The sequence below is a fragment of the Passer montanus genome, unplaced genomic scaffold (genome assembly GCF_014805655.1).
Source record: "Passer montanus isolate IOZ18808 unplaced genomic scaffold, ASM1480565v1 scaffold89, whole genome shotgun sequence".
NCBI lineage: Eukaryota > Metazoa > Chordata > Aves > Passeriformes > Passeridae > Passer > Passer montanus.
In genome coordinates, this window is record NW_024374256.1 from 144549 (window position 1) to 168707 (window position 24159).

At 54.5% G+C, this 24159-nt stretch overlaps 2 protein-coding genes across 4 annotated transcripts; both read right to left on the reverse strand.

The window, feature by feature from the left end:
* Positions 1-194: 194 nt before the first annotated feature.
* SESN2 (sestrin 2) lies at positions 195-6589 on the reverse strand. The gene is made up of 10 exons (XM_039733606.1): positions 6433-6589; positions 5820-5885; positions 4867-5061; positions 4295-4477; positions 3821-4030; positions 3034-3184; positions 2780-2895; positions 1835-2025; positions 1271-1415; positions 195-1198 (listed from the first exon to the last, which is right to left on the reverse strand). Exons 1-10 carry the CDS (start codon positions 6508-6510, stop codon positions 1112-1114), a joined length of 1422 nt encoding a protein of 473 aa, XP_039589540.1. The 5' UTR covers positions 6511-6589; the 3' UTR covers positions 195-1111.
* FAM76A (family with sequence similarity 76 member A) lies at positions 5000-23552 on the reverse strand. Of its 3 annotated transcripts, XR_005630365.1 has the most exons (12): positions 23423-23552; positions 22409-22473; positions 21588-21642; positions 20880-21032; positions 19809-19966; positions 19323-19409; positions 18415-18546; positions 13269-13404; positions 12729-12830; positions 11258-11454; positions 5820-5885; positions 5000-5061 (listed from the first exon to the last, which is right to left on the reverse strand). XR_005630365.1 is itself a non-coding variant. In XM_039733607.1 (10 exons), the coding sequence occupies exons 1-10, from the start codon at positions 23501-23503 to the stop codon at positions 11368-11370; spliced, it is 1056 nt and encodes a 351-aa protein (XP_039589541.1). In that variant the 5' UTR covers positions 23504-23552; the 3' UTR covers positions 9581-11367. The 3 variants fall into 3 exon arrangements, 2 of the variants coding, with proteins under 2 accessions (XP_039589541.1, XP_039589542.1); XM_039733607.1 differs by lacking the exons at positions 5000-5061; positions 5820-5885 and having other exon boundaries at positions 9581-11454; XM_039733608.1 differs by lacking the exons at positions 5000-5061; positions 5820-5885; positions 18415-18546 and having other exon boundaries at positions 9581-11454.
* Positions 23553-24159: the final 607 nt, after the last annotated feature.

The following is a 24159-nucleotide window of genomic DNA, read 5'->3' on the forward strand; positions in this document are numbered from 1 at the left end:
ACAAGGAGAGTTTAGTGAAGTCAAACCCATCCCCGTCAGGCAAGTGGGGAGTACTCAGACCTCCCACATCCTCCCTTGGACAGCTCAGGGATGCTCCCAAGTTCTCCCAGAGCAGCAAGAGCCCTGCACTCTACTCCTGCCATACAGGAATAGCCCCTGGGCTGACCAAGGGGAAAGTGAAAAGGGAAAAAGAATTTAAAAATAATTATTTTATTTTTTTCAAACAAGATTAACAGCAAAGTTACAGAGGTATTTCCATGCCTAGTCAGGAGTTAATATATTAAAAAAATATAGAAATAACTTAACTGGAGTGATCATTCAACAGCCAAACCAAGGGTGGTGATGGTGCTGGCCCTGGATCCTGCTCCCCAACAGGCACCTCCATGTGCTGCTGGGAATGCTCTGGCGTGTCTGGATAAAGCCATGGCCAGCCCGTCCCACCCTGCCACCCTCACAGCAGCAGAGGGGCTGAGGGAGCCCCATGCCCCAGCACAGCTCCCCACCTCAGCCCCTGACGCTGAGGCAGTGGAGATGCACCAGTGGCTGGAAAACAATGCAAAAAGGTGTAAAACACACTCAGGTATTCCTGCCCTTTCCCTGCTCCTGCCTGGGCACTTAGGTTAAAGGCACTTCACATCCCAAACTGCAGGGGACAAGGCAGAAAGGTGGGGAGGGGTGCCTGGGCAGCACCCCCTCCAGCAGCTGTCTCCAGCACAGCAGGACCCAAAAAGCAGGGATGAAGCCCGTGATATCCTCTGGCCATCTCTGGCAGGGGGACAGTGCTCTTCGGTGCCAGGACACGGCACGGGGGTGTGACACCAGCACTGCACCACAGACATCCCCGTCCGGCTTCACTGGGGCAGCCCCAGAGGCATGGGGCAGGAGAGCCTCGCAGCTCGGTCAAGCCCAGGGCAGCACTTGGGGGTCTTCCCAGCGCCGACAGCTTCCTGGGGGCTCGCCCCTCCTGGGAGAAAGCGCAGGGAAGCTCCCACTCCACAGCTCTAAGCCCGTGAAGGGGGAGACAGTACTCCAGACGAACTTCCAGGGTTCCAGCTGCCCCCCGGCCTTTCTTGCAGAGCCAGGGCAGGGGCAGGAGCAGGAGCAGAGCAGCTCAGGTCATGTAGCGGGTGACAGCCCTGAGGGCGTAGAGCAGCGCCGCCTGCATGCGCGCCTCCAGCAGGAGCAGGTTGATGTGCACCTACGGGAGAGCGGGGTCAGGGCACGGGGCCAGCACCCCGAGCTCCCTGCCAGGGGAAGGGACGGGCAGCACCTTCTCTGAGTGCTTGAAGTGCCTCCAGAACTGCGCGTAGATCTGCTTGGTGGTCCTCTCCGGGTAGCAAGCCACTGTCTTGATGTAGACCTTCAGGTTGCGCTCCAGGAGCTGGTTCACCTCCCCGTAGTCGTAGTCATCATAGCTGCAGAGAGGAGGGTGTGTTACTCCAGACACGAGCCTTGTGCATTCACAGAATCCCACAGTGGTTTGGGTGAGAAGGGACCTTAAAGCCCATCCAGCCCCACCCCTGCCAGGGCAGAGACATCTTTCACTGTCCCAGGCTGCTCCAAGTCCCATCCAACCTGGCCTTGGACACCTCCAGGGATCAGGATTCCACCACCTCTTTGGGCAAACTCTGCCAGAGCCTCACCACCCTTATTGTAACTTTTTACTAAATTCTCCTTTCCCAGAGCTGTTCTGAACCTCAGCCAAGCCCGCCACCAGCATCACTTTGCCTTAGGGAAGCAGCAGCAGCAACACTCTAAACAAGCCCAAGTCTCTGGAGCTGCTCCTGGGCTCTTCCCTAGGCGGAGGAGAGCCCAGCCAGGTGCTGGGACACACCGGATGCCGAAGACACAGTGCACGTAGTTCCAGATGGCTCGGCGCAGCACGGAGGTGTCCACGCCACAGTGCATGGCAATGGTGTTGTAGGTCAGGTTGTAAACCACCTGGAACTTCTCGTCCAGGAGCTGCCCCACGTCTGGGTACAGGCGGTTGATCAGCGAGTAGCCGTGGTCCTCCCAGGTGTAATCCTGGTGGAGAAAGGATGCTGGGGTAGGGGTCTGGTGGGGAAAAGTGGGGTCCCTCTGTCCTGGTTTCAGGAAGGGTGGAGTTAATTTCTTCTCAGTAGTTGTTCCAGTGCTGTGTTTTGGATTTGGAATGAGAAGGGTGTTGGTAACACACTGATGGTTTGGTTTTTTTGCTAAGTTGGGTTTATCCTGAGTCAAGGACTTTATTCCTCTTGTTTCAGGCTCTGCCAGTGGGAGGGAGGATAGCCAGGACAAGTGACCTGAACTGACCACTGGGATACACCAGAGAAAATCATGTCCAGTGTATAAACTGCAGGGAGTTACCCAGAAGGGGCCAGTCTGGGTTTAGGAAGGGGGCTCTGGCATCAGTCAGCAGGTGCTAAGCAATTGCATTGTGTATAGTTTGTTTTTCCCCTTTTCATTGTCATCATTATTTACCATTATCATTGTATTTTATTTTATTTTCAGTTATTAAACTGTTCGTATCTCAAAACACAAGTTTTATTTTGATTTTCCTCCCTGGGTGGGGGGAAGAAAGTGGGGGCTGAGTGAGCAGCTGTGTCAGGTTTCATCTCCAGCTGGCCTTAAACCACAACACCCCCCAAAGCCAGGGACACAAGGTGGGGTTCCCCCCTAAGCTGACACCTCCTCCCAGTTCTCAGCACCTGGTTGCTCAGCTCCAGCCTTCACCCACTGTCCACAATGCTGGGAACAACCCCGACACAAACAGGAGGCACCCCCAGAGCTGAGCACCCACCTGTGCACGGAAAGTGGGGGGGGCCTGCTCCCCCCTCCGTGTGAAGTCCTTGTATCCGAATTCAGGGTCCTCCAGGAAGCAGCGGATGTTGGACTGCAGGGAGGGATCCAAAGCATCTACAAGGGACCAACGCAGTGGCCATGAGCCCAGACGGAGTCAGCTGCCCTGGGGAGCTGATCCTGCTCCCCCTCCTGGGGCTCCCCTGGCCCACGGGGACCTCCTGCCCCAGACAGTTGCCCCCTGCACCTCCTCACCTGAGGAAGGGACCAGCAAACTCTCTGTCTTCTCCAGCTCAAAGCGTGTCGCCATCTCCTCCTGTGTGACTCCTTCCTCCTCCAGCTGGTTTTCCTGCAGCAGCTTCATCCTCTCCATCAGCACCTCCACCTCCTGCACGGCATCTGTGTCCTGGGAAAGCACAGGGCAGGGTCAGCCCTGGCACCTGGGGGAACCCCTGAGCATCTCCCTCTGGGTTGGTCCTGCCCAGATTCCAGCAGCTCCCATAACCCTTCCCCAGGCCCCAAAGGGAGGAGGGGGAAGTACTGCATGGCTCTAAAGCATCAGCTGTTCCCAATAAAGCCCACAGAGATTCTCCGAGAGATGGGCCACTGTACACTGGAGACAAGCCTGGAGAAGAGAAGGCTTCAGGGAGACCTTAGAGCCCCTTCCTGTGCCTAAAGGAGCTCCAGGAGAGCTGGAGAGGAACTTGGGACAAGAGCCTGGAGGGACAGGACAAGGGGGAATGGCTTCCCACTGCCAGAAGGCAGGGATAGATGAGATATTGGGAAGGAATCCTTCCCTGTGACAGTGGGGAGGCCCTGGCAGAGTTTGCCCAGAGAAACTGTGGCTGCCCCATCCCTAAAAGTGTTAAGGGCCAGGCTGGACAGGGGCTGGTACAGCCTGGTCTAGTGGAAGGTGTCCCTGCCCATGGCAGGGGGTGGAACAAGATAGGCTTTAAGGTCACTTCCAATCCAAGCCAATTTGTGATTCCCCATAAAGCATCCCAGGGTACATTCACACCCTGCAAGGCAAAGCCCCTCTTACCCCAGAGCCCCCCATGCTGTCCCCAGAGGCAGGGCTGCTGTCGCTGTGGGGTGAAGGGGCCCAGCAGCTGCTCCCCACGTCCTGGTCCTCCTCGGGTTTGATGCCGCAGCCGAAGACAAAGGATGCGAGCGAGTGGTAGTGGGTGAGGAGCACCAGCGCCTGCACCAGCTCTGCCAGTGACCAGCTGTCCTGCCCCGGCCTCAGCAGAGCCTGCCACACACAGCAGGGGTTGGAGAGACGCCCCAGCCCTCAGCTGCATGCCCACCACAGCCCAGGGCTGGGGCAAGCCAACGGCGGGGATACAGGAGTGTTTGGGAAGTGCCTCACCCATAGACCCGGCAGGGGCAAGTCACCCCTTCCCATCCCACTGACTCCCTCAGCCCTGAAAGGGTTAAACCCTGGGGGCTGTGCACGCAGGAGGCGGCCCCTGGGGTCAGTTTTGGGGGGATCTGTGCTGGCAGCATCAGCTCTCACCTCGATGTGCTCCTTGGTGACGAGCCAGGGCCGGTGCGCCAGCAGCTTGTTGATCTCATTGAGGTTCCGGAGTTTTTGGGGGGCGCAGTGCAGCCCCCGCAGCCATGCAGGGTTGCCCCCCACCTGCAGGAACTCCCCCATGTGCAACCCCACCAGGTAGGAGCACCGGTGCCGGGCTGCTGCCTGCAGGGACAGCCAGCAGTCAGCCCCAGCACTGCCTGGGGGCCCCCACCCTGCTACAAGCCCACTGAGAAGCCAAGGCAGGGAGCCCGCCCGAGGCAGGGAGCCCGCCCGAGGCAGGGAGCCCGCTCACCCCACAACACTCCTGGAGGATTTTCCCTGGGGATACGAGTTCCAGACAGGGGGATTTCCCCCCTCACTATCAGTTCCAGTCCCCAGGGGCCCCGGAGGGAGGGTGTTGGGGAGCCCTGGGTGGGCACCAGCCCCAAAGGGGTTTGGGATGTCAGACCAGAGAGGGCCCATCTGTGGGGTCCCAAGTGCCTCCCGAGCAGCAGTGCTGGGAGCCCACACAGCCCCCCGTGTCCCCACAGCCTCAGGGCCCCGCTGCTCACCATGATGGCGATGTAGTGGCGCTTGTGGTAGGGCAGGGGCCCGTCCATGCGCAGCAGGAGGTACTGGGTCTTCCAGAAGCTGCTGAGGTACTGGGGGTGCAGCCCCATGACCATGGCGACGTGGTCCACCCTGCCTGCCGAGACACAGGCCTTGAGGAGCTGGTGCAGGCTGCTCTCCCCGCCTTCCTGAGGGACCTGCAGAAGGAGAGGAGGGAATGAAGGGCTGCGAGCTGTAGGCCCCCACTCTTCCCAACCCCTTTAACCTAAGTGGAGATCCCCCCAACAAGCAGGACCCAGGAACCCAAGGGCACCAAGGCTGGATCCTCACCCCATTGGAAGCACCCCGCCTCCGGAATGGGCACCGCCGGGGGCCCCCGCTGCCCGTGTCCCCGCTGCCAGCCCCGGGGGGCACAGGGGGCTTGGGGGTCTCCATGACAGAGCCCACGCAGCCCGTCCTGCTCAGCCTGTGGGTTGGGTTGTTTGTTTGGGCTCTGGAGTGCGGGGGAGGAGATGGGGGTCAGCCCCCAGCGCAGTGACGAAACCACCGCGCTATCTCTGCCCGAGGAGGAACATCTGGAGGAGCGAGTGTGGGCGCTGAGATAGGGCTCAGGTGCCCTGGGGATGTCAGGGCAGAACGCTGGGGTCGGGCAGGGCAGGGGTGTGCGTCTTTGCATCACAGGGGAAACACAGATGTGTCTGGCTGAGTGGGGAAACTGAGGCACAGGCAGGGCAAGCAAACACCAGGGTGAAATACAGCAGTTCCCCTCATCTCCAGAACAACCCCCCACAATGCCACAAGGATCTGCTCGGGGTGGGTGACCCCTCTCCATCCTCAGCATCCCACCCCCACCAGGAACTAGGAATCAGGGGCTTGGGAATCCTTCCTGTCACCCCACCCACAGCTGGGAAGGGTGAAGGAGATCCCCCACCCAAGCCAGTCCTGATCGCTTTACCTCTCCCAGGGGAATGAAGGCGCTGGGGCCCCTCGCCAGCTCCCGGGTAGCCTCGATTCCTCTTTCCTAGGAAGGAAGGCACAGCCGGGAATCAGCGGAGCCGCGGAACATCCCCGTCGGCGTCAGCGGAAGGGGTGACTCAGGCAGACACCGGCACGGGCCGGGGGCCGTGTCCCCCACGCCCTCTGCGTCAGGCTGGCAGCGCCTGACGAAACCGGGCTGCGATGTTGCTGCGCTGCCGGACGCGTGTGACACAGCGGGACAGGCAGCTGTGACACCGCGCCCGAGCCGGGCTCAGCACGCCGGGGGAAAGCGGGGGAGCCCGCAGGACGGCACTGTGCTTACGGCTCCTCGGGGGCCACCAACCCCCCGGGCACAAAATGCCATCACGAGTTCCCCCAAATTCATAGTTAATGCAGAAATGAGCCCTTGCTCCACGCACGGGGCTCGGGTCCTTCCTGCCCCACACTGCTCAGCAGCACCCAGGGAGTCACCGGGTGAACGGGGCGAGCTGCTTCCACGGGACACCACGGCATCGTCAAAGCCCTGCAGCCTGCTGCAGCCTGGCACCTTCCTGGGCAGGACAGGGGCGATACAGCCCGGGAGCCCTTACCTGGCCGCCCCGCCGGGCCCCGCAGCCCCGGTAATCCTCCGGCCCCGCGGGGCTGCACGGCGAGCCGGCGACCAGCATCAGCTGGAGCTGGGCGGTGGGGACGGCCCCGGTCACCGGTCACCCCCGGCCAGCCCCGCTCGGTCCCGGTCCCCCCGGGTCACACCCGCGCTCCGCAGCGCCCCCGGGACCCCGCGCCCGCCATGCTTACATAGCACGGGGCGGGGACACGCCCCCGGCCCGCCTGGACCAATGGGAGCTTGCGGGCGTGACCACCCGGCAATAATCAGACCAATGACAATAGGGGGCGTGGCCGACACGCAGACATCAGGTCTACCCAGAGCCGGCCGCACTGCCGAGCCCGCACGGGGAGCGCTGGGAACGAGTCCGGGGCCAAGGGAAAGCACCGGGGGAAACGGCCCCGGGGGAACCGCCCCGGGGGGAACCGCCCCTGCGCTGCTCGGGTGGCCCCAGCTCCGGGCACCAGCATCAGAAGGACATGGACCTGCTGGAGTGAGCCCAGAGCAGGCCAAAGTGCTCCGAAGAGGGCTGGAGACCCTCTGCACTGGAGAAAGAAGGGAGAGCTGAAGGTGTCCAGCCTGAGGAAGGCTCTGGGGAAATCTTAGAGCCCATTCCAGAGCCTAAAGGGGCTCCAGGGGAGCTGGAGAGGGACTGGGGACAAGGGTGAATGGCTTCCTGCTGCCAGAGGGGAGGGATAGATGAGTATTGGGAAGGAATTCGTCCCTGTCAGGGTGGGCAGGCCCTGGCACAGGGTGCCCAGAGCAGCTGTGGCTGCCCCTGCATCCCTGCAAGTGTCCAAGGGCTTGGAGCAGCCTGGGATGGTGGAAGATGTCCTTGCCCATCCGAGGGGGGCAGAATGAGATGAGCTTTAAGATCCCTTCAACCAAAATGGTCTGGGATTCTCTTTTACTGGGTTTGGTGTTTCTCCAAAGGGACAGGAAAAAAAAAAGTGAAAAGAAGGGATAAAACCCCACGCTCAGATCCATGGGCTGCCCCAGACATGGTACCAACCTGGCACTGCCTGACAGCCCAACACAACCAAGCACAGCAAGCAGGAGTCACTGCACAAACAGCTCAGGATTCTCCTGGCAACAGCCTCCTGTGGCTCGGGGCTGAGCTCCTGCCAGCAGGGCCACCTCAGTGCTCCTGGGCACTGCAGCAGCAGCCACAGCCCAGGGCAGAACACCTCCCTCAGCACAGCCTGCAGGCCCAGCCTCTGCTGGAAAACCTCCCTGGTCACTGCTCCCTGTCCTTGTCCCTTCCTGGCACTATTTTTAGGGTGTTTTGCAAACACAGCTCTGTGCTGAGGCTGTGGGGTCTGGGTGCCTCTGGCCACCTCAAGGCTTCCACTCCTGTATTTCCATTTGTGTCATTTCAGAGACACAGATCCATTTATCTGATCCAAGGAACGTGGCCCTCGCTGACCAGGGCTCAGAGGAGCTGTTTATCCTCTGTCACCCCGTCCCAGCTCTGTCACCTGCTCCTCTGGCACTGTCACACCCCACAGGGCTGCTGGTCACCAGCCAGCCCTGGGGCTGCCCAAAGGGGCTCAAGCGCCCAAGGCCAGGCTGAACAGGGCTGGGAGCAACCTGATCCAGTGGGAGGTGTGCCTGCCCCTGGCAGGGGTGGAACAAGATGAGCTTTAAGGTCCCTTCTAAGCCAAACCATTCCATGATGACTCCACAGTTCCACCTGAGGCCTCGAGCTCTGTGTTTGCTCTGGCTGAAGGCATCAGCCTGGAGGGGAAAACACATCTCTTCCTTTGCATCAGAGCAAGCAAAGTGGGGGTGGCAGAGAGGGGGAGGCTGCCTCTGCTCTCCCCTTTCTGCTCCCCAAAAAGCTCTGGATATTGGAGGGACAGGGCTGTGGGTGTGCATCAGGCAATGATCCAGCTGGAGAGATGGGCTGGAGATGCTGCCAAATATTTAATATAAAAATATCCCATCAGAAGACACGAAGGGCTGTGCCAGGAGGACATTTGTCCCACAGACAACTCCTGCATGTCGAGCAGGGCTAGGAGGGTGGGCACAGAGCTCAGGGTTTGGGGCAGCACGGGACACCAGAGGAATATTGTTTCAGTGTCTCCTTTCCTTACATGCTCTGCTCAGAGATCAGGAGCTGGATTGTCACTGTGGCTGGTCACCCCACCACTACAGTGGGAAAACCTGTGGCATTAGGGCTTTGTGGGCTGCAAGAAGGAAGCCCAAAGCATTTGTGGAGTGGAGAAGGGAATTAGAATCATGGAATCATTCAGCCTGGAAAAGATCTTTAAGAGCATCCAGTCCAACTGTTCCCCCAGCACTTGGGGCCACTATCTAACTCTTGTCCCCAGATGTTACATCCCCATGGCTTTCAAATTCCTCCAGGGATGGGGACTCCCCAGCTTCACTGGGCAGTCTGTGCCAGGCCTGGATAACCCTTTCCATGGAAAAATTTTCCCTAATACCCAATCTAAACCTTCCCTGGCATACCTTGAGGCTGTTTCCTCTCATTTCCCCTGCAGCTGCACTGTTCAGAGGCGTGCAGGGAAGGTGACTCCCAAGGTGATCCACAGGAGCTGCCAGCGCTCCATCAGGATTCCTGCACTGCAGGCAGACGGATGTGGCTTCAGCACAATAAACATCAGAAACTGTGGTTTGCACTGGTCAGTGATCCTCACTGCTCTGGGAGCAGCAGCAGGAGAGGGCTGCTATCCCCATGAGCTCCAGGAGACTGGATATGAATAAGGAAAACAGTCAAAGCTAAAAACCCTTTAGGCTCCTGGACCTGTGGAGATTTCCTTGGAAAAAGATGAGGGGCAGCCGCATTTTCTTCATGGAAATCTCATGGGAAAAGGGAAAACCTCCATGCCAAAGGAGCAAAGGAGCAGGTCCCTCTGTCTGTGCCAAGATCAGGAATACATCTTGGATGGGTCCTGGGAAGCTGGATGTAACCAAGTAACCAGGATCCTAGCAACAGGCTTGATGGGAGGATTTAAAGATAGAAAAAAAAGTAGGAGCAAAGCAAACAACGGGAAAATATTGTCTCATTCCCCGAACTCCCAACCCTAGAGCAGGAGATATATCAGCTCCAGGCAGGGAGAGGTACTTTGGTTGTTTTGGTTTTTTCCCTTTTCAAAGCAAACAAAGTATCAGTCACAGATGAGGATTTTTTTAAACCACTTTTACAGGTGTCATTTGTACAAATCAAAGCGTCCCTTGAAAATCTCATCATTACAAACATACAAAGAAACGATGTTGGTGCTACAAATCAGCTATGCAACGGCAGGAGCAATTTATCACGATTAAAAACCCTACTGAACAGTATTTACAGGGCCTTTCTCCCTCTTTTTATTTCTGTATGTTGAGGGAGGGAAAACATCAAAGCCCACAGTTAAAAAAACTCCCACCAATGCACTTCATTTTCTAAAAGTATAAAACTGGGTGAGTTTTTGCCACACTCAGGCAAAGTGTAACAATTTCTGGTTTTGCTTGTTCTCACATCAAAAGTCTCTTAGAAAAACCAAAAACAAACACATGGCAGTGTCCGATGAAATGTGTTCCTTCCATGCCAGAAGCCAACATCATCCCAAAAAAGTGCCTTTGAGTAAAATCAACTTTAGTAACAAATAAGAAACAAAAGGATGAAAAAAGTAATCACAAGCTGTAGTTAAAAGCTTCATCAAAGCCCTGACGGAGCAGCCGCCCTGCAGCAAAAGCATGAGTTCTCTCACCTACCTCCAGCCCCTGCTCGGGGGTCTCCAAGCCCTGAGATGTTTCTGCACTCCCTGACTGGCGGTCGCGATGTCGAGGAGCTCCTGCCAGCCTGGAGCTGTGTGGTGCTCCCCCTCCAAGTGCTTTTTATCCACCACCATCACCCCAAAAGAGGTGCCTGGGGGGCCCAGCCCAGCTGGTCTGGCTGGAAGGGTCAGTGACAGCCGTGCTGTTTTGGGGCAGCACATCCCTGGTACAGGGAACTCTCATAGCCCTTTGATCCTGCTGGAATCAGCAGTGAGAAAAATCCCTGGAGTGCCCCAAAAAACACTCCCTGGCTCGGGTTGCTGCCTGAGTAAGTGCTTTCCTGGAGCCAACCTGGCCCCTGCATCTGGAAGGGGCAGGGAAAGGGGGAAGAGAGGGAATATCCGAGCCTTGAACTCTCTGTGTAAAGAAATGGAGTAAGAGACACTTGATCGCACCAAGCTGCAGAAATCACCAAAATCCCAGAGGTCACCACAAAACTAGGGCACTGGGGGGCTGGGGGAATTCTGGGTGGGTTGGGAGCTGTATCATTCCACTCTGGCTCCCAACCCAAAAGCTCTGATCATAAAAACAAGGAAACACAAAACCAGGCAGTTTGGTTTGCCAAGTTGACAGAGAAAATAAGAAAAAAACAAAACACAAAAATCTTCCAAGATAAATACATGGCCCCCACTTTGGAAGCATCTTCAAAAAGCTGGATCAACTGTTGTCAGCAGTGGCACAACCTTCCAGGAACACCTGTTGGGCTGGTGAGTTCTCAGCTCTCTTTTGAAGAAGGAACAGTTCAAGGGGAAAAAAAAATCCAGCTCCCGCCACACGCAGCTCCCATTTTATCTGCAGAACAACTGGCCATGGCAATTCCCTCACAGCAGCAGGCTGGGAACCAGCAAGGAGCCACTAATGCAGCAGGTTCCTGTTTGCTCATGGAAAGGGCTGGCAGTGGTAGCAACTGGTTAGGAAAAAGATTTCTTCCATAAAACAGTACTTCAGGGGGGATTTAGGAAGGCTGGGACCTCTCCCCATGGACTGAAACTGGGCACACTCAAGCATGCTGTCAGAAGGTAACGCACCAGGGATTCCCACGGAGTCCACGACGCAGAGGTCTGGGCTTCCAGCGATCCAGCAGGTCTCCACACTCCTCAGCCAGTGCTGGGGAAAGCTCCCAGGCTGGGGCTTGGCTTTAAGGGGAGGTTATTGCTCCTGACTTCTCAGGCTTCTTGCCTTTTGACAGGGCAGCTGCTTGCTTCAGGAGTTCTCTGTTCTTGGCCTGGAAATGGGGAAAATGGGTATTTAGAGGCATGGATCATCATTAGCTCTTGGGATCCCTGTGCAGAAGCTGCTGACATCCTGCACACAGCTGGAAAGGGGGGCAGATGTTGAGCTCACCTCTGATCTCCTAGAGAGAGCTCTCCCATCCCAGCCCCACAGGAAAAGACAAAGACAAAATGATAGAACCCACAAGACTGTTTAAAAATTAATCATATGAACAGTTCAAAGCACCTACAACATACTGAGAGGATCTGAACTTTGATTCTGCAGCCACTGAAAAAGGTTTCCAGAGACTCAACCAATACCAGGAGAAATAAAGCATCTGGACATCAGAGCGTTCAGGGCAGTCCCAGCCTGAGCTGAGCACAGACTGGAAAGCCCCAAGAGAGGGAGGTGGCTGGGGCACACCTGCTCCTGGATCTGATGCTCCTTTACCTTCAGAAACAGCACACCCAGCCCTCTCCACACCACATCCCACCATTCCACGTGCCCTGTGGAGGGATTCTCGCAGGCACCAGCACTCTGACAGCAGCTGGAACCTGCCTTCCACTGGGATACTTCCCCAGAGTGGGTGTGGATGGAGCAGGGGCTGTTTCCTCAGGGCCAACAGAGGCCTTTTGTCTCATCCCCTCCCACCTCTCACTGCTGGGGCTTTAGATCTTTACATACCCATAGTAATTAAAGGGTGCAAAGTTCATTCCTGGGTCTGATTTCTGCCCCTTTGACCCGATCCCTGATCCCTTCGGTGGCTCAAGCTATTCATGCTGATAGTCTGCTGTATTTCCACAGCCATGACAAGAATCCTGCTCTCCCTGCTTCCATCAGCTCAGGGACTTCTTTATTTGGACTAGAGATACAGGGTGAAAAGAACTGCCAATTGTTCCTTTGTTCTCTCTGGTTACCGCTCACACAAATCACAGGGAGGTGATTTAGAGGCTCAGAGAGCTGACAAAGGTTCTGCAAACTGGAGAAACAGGTTCAAACCTGATTTTGGCAATAAGTAAAATGAGTTTGATGGCTCCTGTCTAGTCCATAAGGGACACAACATAGCACTTTATAACACAGGAAGTGTGAGCCTGAGTAGAGAGCAGCAAGGTAGGTGTAAATGGTGGCTGGGATGCAATGCAGAGCTGAGGAGGGGCTTGATGGCAGCAGAGACTGTAGGACAGGGCTGAGAAACATTAGCAGAGCTCTGTGTGCAGTGGCTCACAGGCTGTTCTGATCAGGAGTGTCCTCAGTCCCTCCTGGATACAACACAGACAATGCTGTCACCTGTAACTGCTCCATGACCTCCTTGTGTGTCTTCTCCATTTGGTTCATCTTTGCCCTCATCTGTGATTCCTGGTACTGCAGGTCAGCTTTCAGCTCCGTGATCTGTGCAGAAAGCAGGAAGGAGCAAGTGAGCTGGAAGAGGCAACTGCCCTCACCACAGACCCCCCTGCATGGAAAGTGTCTCTACAGAAGTGTGTGAGACTGGCTGAGGTCACACACATGCTGGCAGTGCTGAGGGGCTGCAGTGATACCACAACTGTGTCACTGAGAGCACAGAGCAGCAGCAAGGGCCAGCACTGCATTTCTCCAAGCAGCAGCATGTTTATTCCCAGCCTTGCCCACACACAGAGCTCTCCAAGAAAGTGGTCAGGAAATGACCCTTTATGAAATGAGATCCCCTGGGTGGGTCCAGAGGGCCTCTTTGGAAAGAGGCAGCCTGGAAACAGCCAGACACGTTAACTCCAAGAGAAAAAGCCAGGCTGTGTCACAGTGTGACCTGTGAGAACATGTCAGCCTACTGGGGGGAAGCAAGCCTTGTACCTTCTTCTCCTTCTCCAAAATCATCTGATCCTTCTGGTGAAGCATCTTTTTTAAAGTAGCCACTTCCTCCTTCAGCTGGGCAATGATGACAAAGTGGTCGGTGCCAGGGGAGTCCAGGGCGAGGTCTGGAGAAAAACTGCAGCAAAGAAGAGGGAGAGCCCTCAGCAAAACCCTGCTCTTGACTAGGCAGGGAAACTCCCACGGGTGCACTCAAAGGAGAATGGGAATCATTTCATGATCATTAATGATCCTTTTTCAAACCAGAGAGCTGAAGACAGCAATCAGAGTGCATCCCTTTGGAAATCTCTTTGCTCACAAGCAGTCTTTGGATGCACTGCAAAACTTCCCACTGAATGTAAACAAACATTCTGGCAAGGAGGGGACATGAAAGACAAACAAATAACCTCCAAGTTCAACAAACAGAGCAAAAGGAAACGGCTAAATTGTCCTGAGCAAGGAAAAGGGGTAAAAACATACTGGACCTTGTAATACGGTTCTGCCATGACAAAGCAATTTAGGGAGAAGCTTCATTATTCCAGAGTAGGAAAAACTCTCCAGGAAGACAGAGAAATAGCTGAGCACACCACCAGGTACTCTAGATCTGAGCAATCATCAGCAGAGCTATTTGAGCATGAGTCACTGCTGCACTGGTAAATCACAAACCTCCCCACGAGTCACCCGGTGACCCAGGCAGACACCTGCAGCCCTGTGCCAAGGGACCTTGCCAGACCATGAGACACAACAAGCTGCAGCCACAAGGCCCAGGGAGCCCACCTGATTCCTCCCTGCCTTCTGCTCCATCCCTAAAGCTGATTTGCATCTCCTTGTGCTAAGTGGCAGCACACTCCCAGCCACACACACCTGAAACTGCTGCATAAAAATTGAACAGTAATAAGACAACAAAGCTTCACCTAGAAGATTACTTCAAGCCTGGCTGCTATCAGATAAATAAAAATAAATTGTCAGGGTCACCCAAAGCCTGACTTTTTTTTTAAAGCCTCCAGAGTAGGTCAACACCCAGCTTTAAAGCTCGGAGCTGCAGCAGAGTGGGGAAAGCATGGTCTCAACCCAAAATTCTGCCTCTCTCAAGGATATTTCTATCTCTGAGCTTCCAGTCCCCAACCTGTACCCTAAGGCAGAGAGTACTTGCTGCTCACTTCACACGGGGTCTCCTCTAGCACCTGGAAATGATCCATTTTCTAATTAAAAGCACTACAGTCTGCTTTGACAGGACTCATTAGTGAGGATGTGGCAGGGGAAAAGGCTCACTCGCCCACTGTGCTGGGGATCTACAGAGGGAAACCAAGCAGAGGCAGCTTCCCAGATCTGAGAGTCAGAGGATGGCCCTGAGGCACTGGGAGAGAAAACCTGGCAGAGGGAAACTCAGAACTGAGGGTCTGCCTGGAGCAGAGGAGCCCTGTATGGCTAAAACATGCTGACAGCAGAGTCCACACTAAGATGTGGCAGCTCTCTGGGCACACTGGATCCAGCTCTGTGCTAGGCAGAGAGGTTCATACCCACACACTAGTACAGAACAGCTCCATTTTAAAACTTTCCCAATAGTTTTTCCCAAGTGGAGGCTGTGCAAGATGATGGTGTGTGCTCCAGCACCTTTCTGTGTGCAAGCACATTATTAACAGCAGATTTAATTCCCCACTCAGTGCAAAGATGCTGGGGAGGACAGAAATAAATTAAAAAAAACCAAAACCAACAGTAACCAACAGCACAGAGAAAAGAAAGGCTTCCTCACTAATTGCCTCTGGTTGAAAACAATCCCTTGACACTCCACTCCTGTGCCCAGGCAGGCTTCCCTCCTGCCATGCCCTGGGGTGATAAAGAGTGCCAGGAGATGTCCACATTTCCCTGAGCAGCTCCAGCATGAAAAATTCCCTGCCTGGCAACTGCTGCTGCCCAGCACACTGTGAAGCCAGGAAGGTGAGAGCCAGCCCTGCCACCCAGTGGGGAGAAGGAAGGGACAGGAGGGCCACAGCCTTGCACAGAGCACCCACCCCTGGGGCTCCTGCACCCACCAGGGGGGAGCAGCCGGCTTGAGACCTCCTCCTGGAGGGGTATAAAATATCAGACTTGTATTTTCCTGTCCAGCTGCTACAAAATGCCCCTTCAAATGTGTTTTTCCTTTTCCTTTGCATTTTTTTAAAGACAGACAAGATAGTAAACCCCATGTTACAGAAGCAGCCTGAGACTCTAAAATTTGAAGGAAAACTTCCAAACACAAGTCAGTCCTTTCCTTTAACAAACAGATCAAAATTAAAACAACCAACCAAAAAAGAAAAAAAAAAACACATTTCCTCTACAAATAAACCTAAGATGCAGCCCCTTGGGATAGGTCAGGGGGACATGAGCTCTCCATGTCTGAACAGCCTAAAAGGCACACCACTAATTAAAGGGAAATTATTGAGCTCCTGTTGTTTTCAGCAGAGACAGAGGACAAAAATGGAGCTGTTCCCAAGGCACCTGCCTCTCTCTATTGATTGGAACAGAAACCAAATCGACTGCCTTAAACTCCACACCTGTTAAATGGCAGAAATTAGGCAAGGCAAATGCCAAGCTGAAAGATTTTGCTATTCAAGTCAGGCTGGCATGAAGAGGCAGAGACCAGGCACTAAACCAGCATCCACATTTCACCTCAGACAAAAACCACCTGCAGAGCTGCCTCCAGCTCCGGGCCCCCAACATCAAAAGGATGTGGAGCTGCTGGAACAAGCCCAGAGGAGGTCACGGAGATGTTCCAAGAGCTGGAACCCCCTGCTCTGAACCGAGGCTGGGAGAGCTGAAGGTGTTCAGCCTGGAGAAGGCTCTGGGGAAACCGTAGAGCCAATTCCAGAGCCTAAAGGGGCTCCAGGAGAGCTGGAGAGGGAGTGGGGACAAGGGGGAATGGCTTCCTGCTGCCAGAAGGGAGGGATAGATTCCTTGGGAAGGAATTCTTCCCTGTGAGGGTGGTGAAGCCCTGGCAGAGTTTACCCAGAGCAGTTGTAGCTACCCCTGGATCCCTGCAAGTGTCCAAGGCCAGGCTGGAGGAGCCTTGGAGCAACCTGGGATGGTGGAAGATGTCCCTGCCTATGGAAAGGGGCAGAATGAGACGAGCTTTAAGGTCTCTTCCAACCCAAGCCATTCTGGGATTCTATGAAAAAACAACCTCCACTCAGTGCAGTACAGCCCAAGTCACAGAGCTTTAAACTACGCCAGGACTTTCCTATGCAAATAAGAATCTTTTTACAGATGAACTTCACTGCTGAGCATCCTGAGGCACTGCTGCCCTCCCCCTGCCAGCAGTGCTGTCACTGCCTGGTGTTACAAGCACAATTTAGCACCTTGTCTGCAGTGACAGGAGAAGGGACCGCAGTGTGCTCATCTGCAGAGTCTGCTGCATAAAAACACTTTGCCAGCACTGGCACAACATGATGGGGACACCAAGACTGCCCCAGTTAGGACCAGCTGCAGGGGCTGGAGGTGAAGCTGGTGTGCTGGGCAGCACAAGAGCACGGGGCACTGGCAGCACAGAAGGATTAGTAAGGCCAGGTCTGCTGCAAGACATGCTGCGAGTCCCTGGGAGAGAAAACTACTCCCAGTGCAGCAGCAACAGAGCTGTTTGCTCCTCCCAGAACTCACCCAGAACAAACCATTCAACACCACCCTTTAAATGACTGCTGGAAATCACCCTGTCCACATATCATAGCCATTGTGAGCAACAACCACCCTGAAATATGTAAACAGGGAATTCAGTACGACACAGTAAAGGAATTTCTACCATATCCAAGAAGAAGCAGTAATTTCAGAGAAGCTGGACCCTGACTGAAGGTGTTGCCAAAATCAACTGAGCTCAAACATGCCCAAATTTTGCCCATTTGAGGGCTACACCAGAGGTTTGGCTGGAGCCAGGGTACAGGATGTTGGAGCTGATCTCAGCAGGGAGGAGGTGCTGGTTGTGTCAGTTTGCTCCAGACTCTGCTGCTGCTGGAAACACCCCTGTGCTGCAGCAGACCTTAACTCCATGCTCAGGCTGTGCCAGACACCAACGTGACTCTGGGAGGGACAATCTGGTAGCTGTATAAAGGGGAAGGATTAGGGGGTTCACCCTCATAAAAGAACCCTCAGCAACTCCAAACCCACACTTAAGGAACCCCCATTATTATTCCTCTCAAGACATGCAGCCATTTGTCTATTTAAGGCAGCTGCAGCTTTGCCTTTTCTGCTGCATGTCGCTGAAGCTCTTTAGTTGCTAAATTTACACTTGGTTTGTTACTGGAACTCATCAAAAAAAGCCTGTGGCAAGGCCTACAGCCTTGGCAGGAGCCAGACTGACAATATCTGACATGAGAGCAAAAGGAAGGCCGTTGAGTCCTTCAACACATGCTCCTGTTTTCCAAACAAACAGCTGACCAACCCAGAGCACAGGTCATTTTGCTTTTTGGGTATTTTCAAGCCAGCAGGGCTGTTACAATGAGCCCAGGATTTAATGAGGAGATAAAAACAGCTGGTGCTGTCCTACAGCCCAGAGCAGCAGCCTCTCTGGAGGGAAAGCTGCACCAGTTCTACCAGGGCCCTGTTTCCATTCTCTCCTCTGGCTCCACCAGCACTGAAGGCAATGGAATTCTAACCCCTCCACACTCAGCCACGGCTCCTTTTCCAGCTTTTAACTGAAAAAGCTGTTCAGATGATAAAAGGTCTTTCAGACCATTCTGTGGGTGCCACTGCCCTATAAAATTATTAAAGTTCTATTTCACAGAATCATAGAACCCCAGAATGTTTTGGGTCAAAGGGGCCTTAAAGCTCATCTCGCTCTGCCCCTGCCATGGGCAGTGTCACCTTCCACTAGATGAGGCTGCCCTAAGCCCCATCCAGCCTGGCCACCAACACTTCCAGGGACAGGCATTTCCCACGGGAGCATTTTACAGTGACAACGTGTCAAAAGCACCTACAGGAGAGATCTGTGATCTCAGAGGCACTGAAGGCAGGTAGTGATGAATTAATTACCAGTGTCTTTAACAAACCCTTTGGCACTAACTATGCTCTGGTCCATGCTCCCAAATCCCTGCTGTTTAGACAGAGATCCGTTGAGAGGGAGAGTTCCCGTGCATGAGGCAGTTCCCAGGGAGGGAGGGGAGAAAACAATAGGTGATCTCACTTCAGGATGTCAATGCCTTGAGCAACAGGACAATGGTGGGCCCCGAGAGTCTGTTGGGAAGCAGCCCACTGCGCCAACGTGGACGGGGCCCTCTGGATAAGGGGGCAAAGCATCTCGGGAGAGGAAGGAACGCTGAGAATCAGAGAGGAAAGGCAGGAATGAAAATATGCATGCACAAGACCATAAAAACACAAATCCATCTCAATCTCCTGCTTCTGCTAGTGACTCCCATTCCACTGCACAGGCGGCCGGCATCAACGTGATCCAGCACCAAGTGTGACAACAGAATGGGGTGGATGCTTTCCCAGAACCACAGAACCATGGAATGGCTTGGGCTGGAACGAGTCTCAAAGAGCTTCTTGTTCCATCCCCTTGCCATGGGAAGGGACACCTTCCACTAGATCAAGCTGCTCCATGACCCATCCCTCCAGGACAGGGAGTCTACAACCTTTCAGGCAAAGCTGTTTGATTGCTTGTTTCTCCCCCAAAAGCAGAAGGGGACATGGGAAGTGGGCCTGGATCTTCTCCTGTCCTCTGAGGCTTTCCCTGCAGATCAGTCTGACAGACCTCAAAGCACAAAACCTGCAGAGCTCACAGCCCCTCTCTCCCTGAGACATGATAAAGTTGGTCTGGCTGCAGTTTTCCTGACTGTTGGGGAGTTCAGCCAACATCACCTCAATCCTGCTCCACCCAAGCAGGTTCAGGTGCTCAGTATTCTTTTCCTCTTCAAGTCTATGTCTAGATTCCAGGTAGCACTGCCTGCCAGGTTCTAGGGCAGCCCCTCGAGGTCTCAAAGCCCAAGGCCCCTGCTCTAGCATAAGAGCTTCCTGTTATTCACACACAACTCTGTCTTACATAAACTCAACAAACAAACCCCCACCCACAATTTCCCCATGTAACAGGCTCACCTGTCACCATTGGCAGATATGGCATCAAACTTGGCTTTCTTCTTTGGGATTTCGTTCTGAATGGAAGACGTGGATAAGGTTTTCTGGCTAGAAAAAGGAGGAAATTGTATGTCAGAACCTGAATGACTTTCAGTCTAAGACAGAGAGGCAGATAAATATTCCCACCCACTTTGATCCTATTAAAACAGTATTTCCCAGTGCTAAAATGATAAAAAGTCATTCCTTGAAGAGTAGCTGGAGACTAAAAATAAACAGAAAACAATGAGTCAGAGCAGCATGTAGGTGAAGAACTCCTGCTTAAAATCTGCATTTTAATAATTAAATTTTACAAATGCAACTTGGCTTTCATAGTGTGTAAGTTCAGTAAGTTGGATCACTGAGGAGCACAAGGCTGTACCAGCACAGTGAGGTTTGCAAACAAGCAAAGAGTGACTTAGCCAGACTGTCCTGAACTCAGACCCTGCCCAAACCCCTCTCCAAGGTCACCTGTTATAGTGGCTGCCACTGCTGAGCCGACTGAACTGCTCCTTCTCCTGCAGGCTGCCTCGGGAAGAACTGCTCAGGTGTTTGCACTGCTCTTTGGTCTTCTGCAGGACTCGTTTATAGGACAGTGTGCACAACCAGCACAGCAGCTTTCCATCCACCTGGAAGGGGAGACAGAAACAAGTTTTGGTCTGTTTTCCTGCCCACAAAGCAAATAGAGAAAAATAAAAGAAGCACTTTCAAGGTTAGGGTTACATATGAACAAGCAGGGATTCAGAAAGAATGTTCTGAATGGACAGGCAGTCACTGGAGACCAAAGGAGCAAGGGTGTCTGCTCCAGGAGGCCCAGCAAGGCACCCACTATGGCTGCAGCATCCCAACAACAGATGTTTACAGTTCACTCAAGAAGACACACCTCCTACACAGCTCTTGGGGTGTTTGAGCAAAGGGTGTACAAGAGCCATGGAAGGGGTTTCCTGGTGGAGGTATGACACTTGTAGCTCCTCAGGCTATGGAACAAATATCATTCCCCATCCCTCTCCCCAGATAGCACCTCACACTTCAATCAGAGGTCTCTGTTCCTCTGCCAGCTCTTGGGCCAAGTTCAAGAGATCTTTCTTAGAAGATCTGGCAGAGGCACACAGGGGTTCAAAGATTAAACAGCTCTAAACCTGAGCAAAGCTCAACTCTAGAAAACACTTCAAAACCAAAAGACATGGATCATGGAATGGTTTGGGTTGAAAGTGACTTTAAAACCCATCCAGTCCCACCCCCTGCCATGGCAGGGACATCTTCCACTGTCCCAGGATGCTCCAAGCCCTGTCCAGCCTGGCCTTGGGCATTTCCAGGGATCCAGGGGCAGCCACAGCTGCTCTGGGTACCTGTGCCAGAGCCTCACCACCCTCACAGGGAAGAATTTCTCCCCAGTATTCCATCTAACCCTGTCCTCTGGCAGTGGGAAACCATTCCTCCTCGTCCTGTCAGCAATGCTGCAGAAGAGGTAAAGAAGATGGGCAGAGGATCACTGTGATCAGCCCTTTTACATTTTCAGCCTTCTTTAACACAAATACTGACCTTCTTCCTGTCATCCTTGCGGTCAAATGCACACTGCTGCTTGCACTGCTCACACGAGTGAGGAGGGCCATACTTCTTCTCTGAGTTGGTGCAACGCTGGCACTTGTTTCCAATAAATGCTGCTATGATGTTGCAGTACTGGCAGGGTTTTGGCTTTAAAAAAAAAGAACAACTGCTACAGCCTTCGAACTACAATAGTATACTGCTCATTCCCATGCTCCCCATAATTTCAAACTTTTATTTCCTTAATCTACACAGAGTACAATGCTGATCCAGGAGACAAAACTCCATTTGGATCCCTGGTCTCCAGCTAAATGAATTTAGCCATGGCACTCAGACCATTTATCAAGTGCTGTGAAATCTTTAGGAAAAAACCAACAAAATAGAACCAATCAAAATCTCTATTTCAGATTTGAGACAAGCAGGAAATAAAGGTTTATCACTGCTTCCTGCAGCAATCTCAGTCTGTGTAAGCACAGTCTTGTTGGTACTGAGTATCAAACAGATAACTTCCTGGCCTCAGACGATGTAAAGCTCTTTTTTGTGCTAAAAGAACAGAAAAAGTCAAAGCTCTATGCTTGAGTGACCCATATTATTGATCAGTCATGGTCTCACAGCTGAGCCAGTCCATAAAGGCTCTGAGATTTCAGCAGGATAAAGACAAGAGATGAAAGAAGAGAGGCTGGGAGGCTGAGCCCCCTCACTTACTGTGCCATAGAGCTTCACGTTCTGAGCACACTTCTTGCATATCGTGTTGGTTTTGCTGTTAAGAAGGACAGATCACTCTGTTAACACATTCCAACAGAAATGAAAGCTCTGTGGGCAGGATGCCTGGCTCAGATCCCAGGACCCCTGCTTAGGATCCCAGCCTCCCCTCGGCTCTGGACTCAGCCTCTCTAGCAACTCAGATACCAAAATGCTTTTCTTATCCCCATCTGGCTGAGGATAAATGGCCAAAACTTACTAGGTGTGTTTTAATTAAGGCATCCCCAGATGACAGCCGGGTTTTGTCCACACAAACACAGGGTTTGATCACTGACTAATTGGCAGTGAGTGATTCAGCATCAGGGCAGGCTGCACTCTGCAGGTCATGGCAGGAGAGGGCAGAGGTGTGTTTGTCCAACAAACACAGGAAGGAACACCTCACACAACGGCCACGCACAGCTCTGTGTTTACCAATCCTCCCTCTGACAGCCACACCACTTGTCAAAATGCAAAGAGGCAAGAGCCCAGCTAAAGGACACACAGCAGGAAATAAATGTGGGACACCAGGCATCAGGCAAGAGGAAAACTCATGGGAAGATGCATCTGACTGAAAAAAACCCCAAGCAAAAGGTGTAATCCAAGTGCACTACAGACACCCCAACTCGCCCAGCAGACCTCTGGAGGTGGCCAAGGGTCCCCCAAGTCCTCCACAGCAACAATCTGCAGGCTGAGGCTCAGTCACTGAAGGTGTGCAAGCATTGCAGCTCCCCAGGTGTGATCCCTCTACCTGAGACCTGGATCTCCCCAGTTCAGCAAGCACTTACCTCTCCTGCTGGAACTCAGTCCTGCAGTAAGTGCATTTAACAATGGGATGAGCAATCCGGCACTCCTGCAACAACAGAGGCGTTTCATGAGCTCCCCAAACCCCACCTCTGCTGCTGCCCTGCACATGCACACAGCTGCAAGCACCCCCTCGCTGTGCAGTCAGGCTGAAGAGGAGGAAGGTGACGGTGTCACAGGTGAGGCAGCAGAGCCCCGCGTGCCTCACGCACAGAGCGGGCGGGGCGGCTCCCAGGGCAGGCACACACACTGTGCCTCGGGCGCTCCCCGGCGTCCTGCACGCCCGCCCCTGCTCTCCCCTCAGTGAGCCCAGGCCTCTCCAGCTCCTGCCCCGTGCTCCCTGCTTCACCCCGATCTTGTTCTCCCTCCTCAGACTGTGTCCTTCCAAGGCACCATCAGCTCTGCTACCGACACCCCGGATCCCCCCAGGCTCAGGAGCAGCTCCCACCTCCCCTCTATTCCCAACAACCCCGTGAGTTCCACCCCAAAGTGCCTTCGGTGCCTCAGGTCCCCCTGACCAAGAGCTCCCCTGAACAGCCCTTCAGCACATGCCCCCACAGGCCCAGCCCCGTGCTCCAGCCCTCACAACCTCCCCAGAGCCCCCCGGCCCCCACCCACACCCTCCCACTGCTCCCCCACAGAGCCCAAGCACACCCCTCAAGGCCCCAGTGTTCATAAATCCCCCAGATCCCCCCACAAACAGACCCAGTTATCCTCAGTTCCTCCTTAAAACACTCCCTTGCGTGCTCTCCCTCACAAACAATGCTCCAGGAGGCCCTTTACCCCTCAGAGCCCCCCAAACCTCTCACAGCCCACCCTCCTCAAATCCCCTCAGGGATCACCCCCCTCAAATCCCCTCAGGGATCACCCCCCCTTCCCTCACAGCGCCCCTCAGACTCCTCTCCCCCCAGCCTCCTCCCCAGCCAGCCCCCGCAGGCTCCCCCGCGGCCCTTCCCGCACAGCCGCCCCCCAGCCCGCGCCCAGCCCCTCTGCCGGACCTTGCAGAGCTGCTGGCCCTGGCTGAGCGCCTCGAAGGGGAAGCGCTGGTGGCACTTGGTGCAGGCGTACAGCGCCGCCATCCCGCCGCCCCGCTGACAGGCGCGGCCCGCCCGCCCTTCCGCCCGGCCCGCGCGGCACCGCCCCCTCCCGCCGTCCATTGGCCGCTCTCCGCATCACTCACGCTTCGACCGCTTCTCATTGGTGGGTGCGCCGTCACTCAGCGCTGCGGGGCGGGGCGCGGCGGGGAAGCGTTAACGTCACGGGGGGGCGCGGTGACGCAACCTCTCGGCCCCGCGTGACGCGGCGCGCGGGGGAGGTCGCGCGAGATCGGGCGGAGAGAAGGGGGCGGGGACTGGGGAAAGGGGCGGGGCAGGGGCGGGGCCGGTTCGGACCGGATATGGCCGGGGAGGGCCAGGGAGCATGCGCAGAACAGGGCCGGGATGGACAGGGCTGGACTGGGATAGACAGGGCTGGGATAGACAGGGATGGACTGGGATAGACAGGGCTGGGATAGACAGGGATGGACTGGGATAGACAGGGCTGGACAGGGCTGGAAACCTGGGCTGGGATAGAGAGCCAGGGATGGACTGGGATAGAGAGCCAGGGATGGACTGGGATAGACAGGGATGGACTGGCATAGACAGAGCCAGAGAGCCTGGGCTGGACTGGGATGGGAAACCTGGGCTGGACTGGGATAGACGGGGCTGGGATAGACAGGGATGGACTGGGATAGACA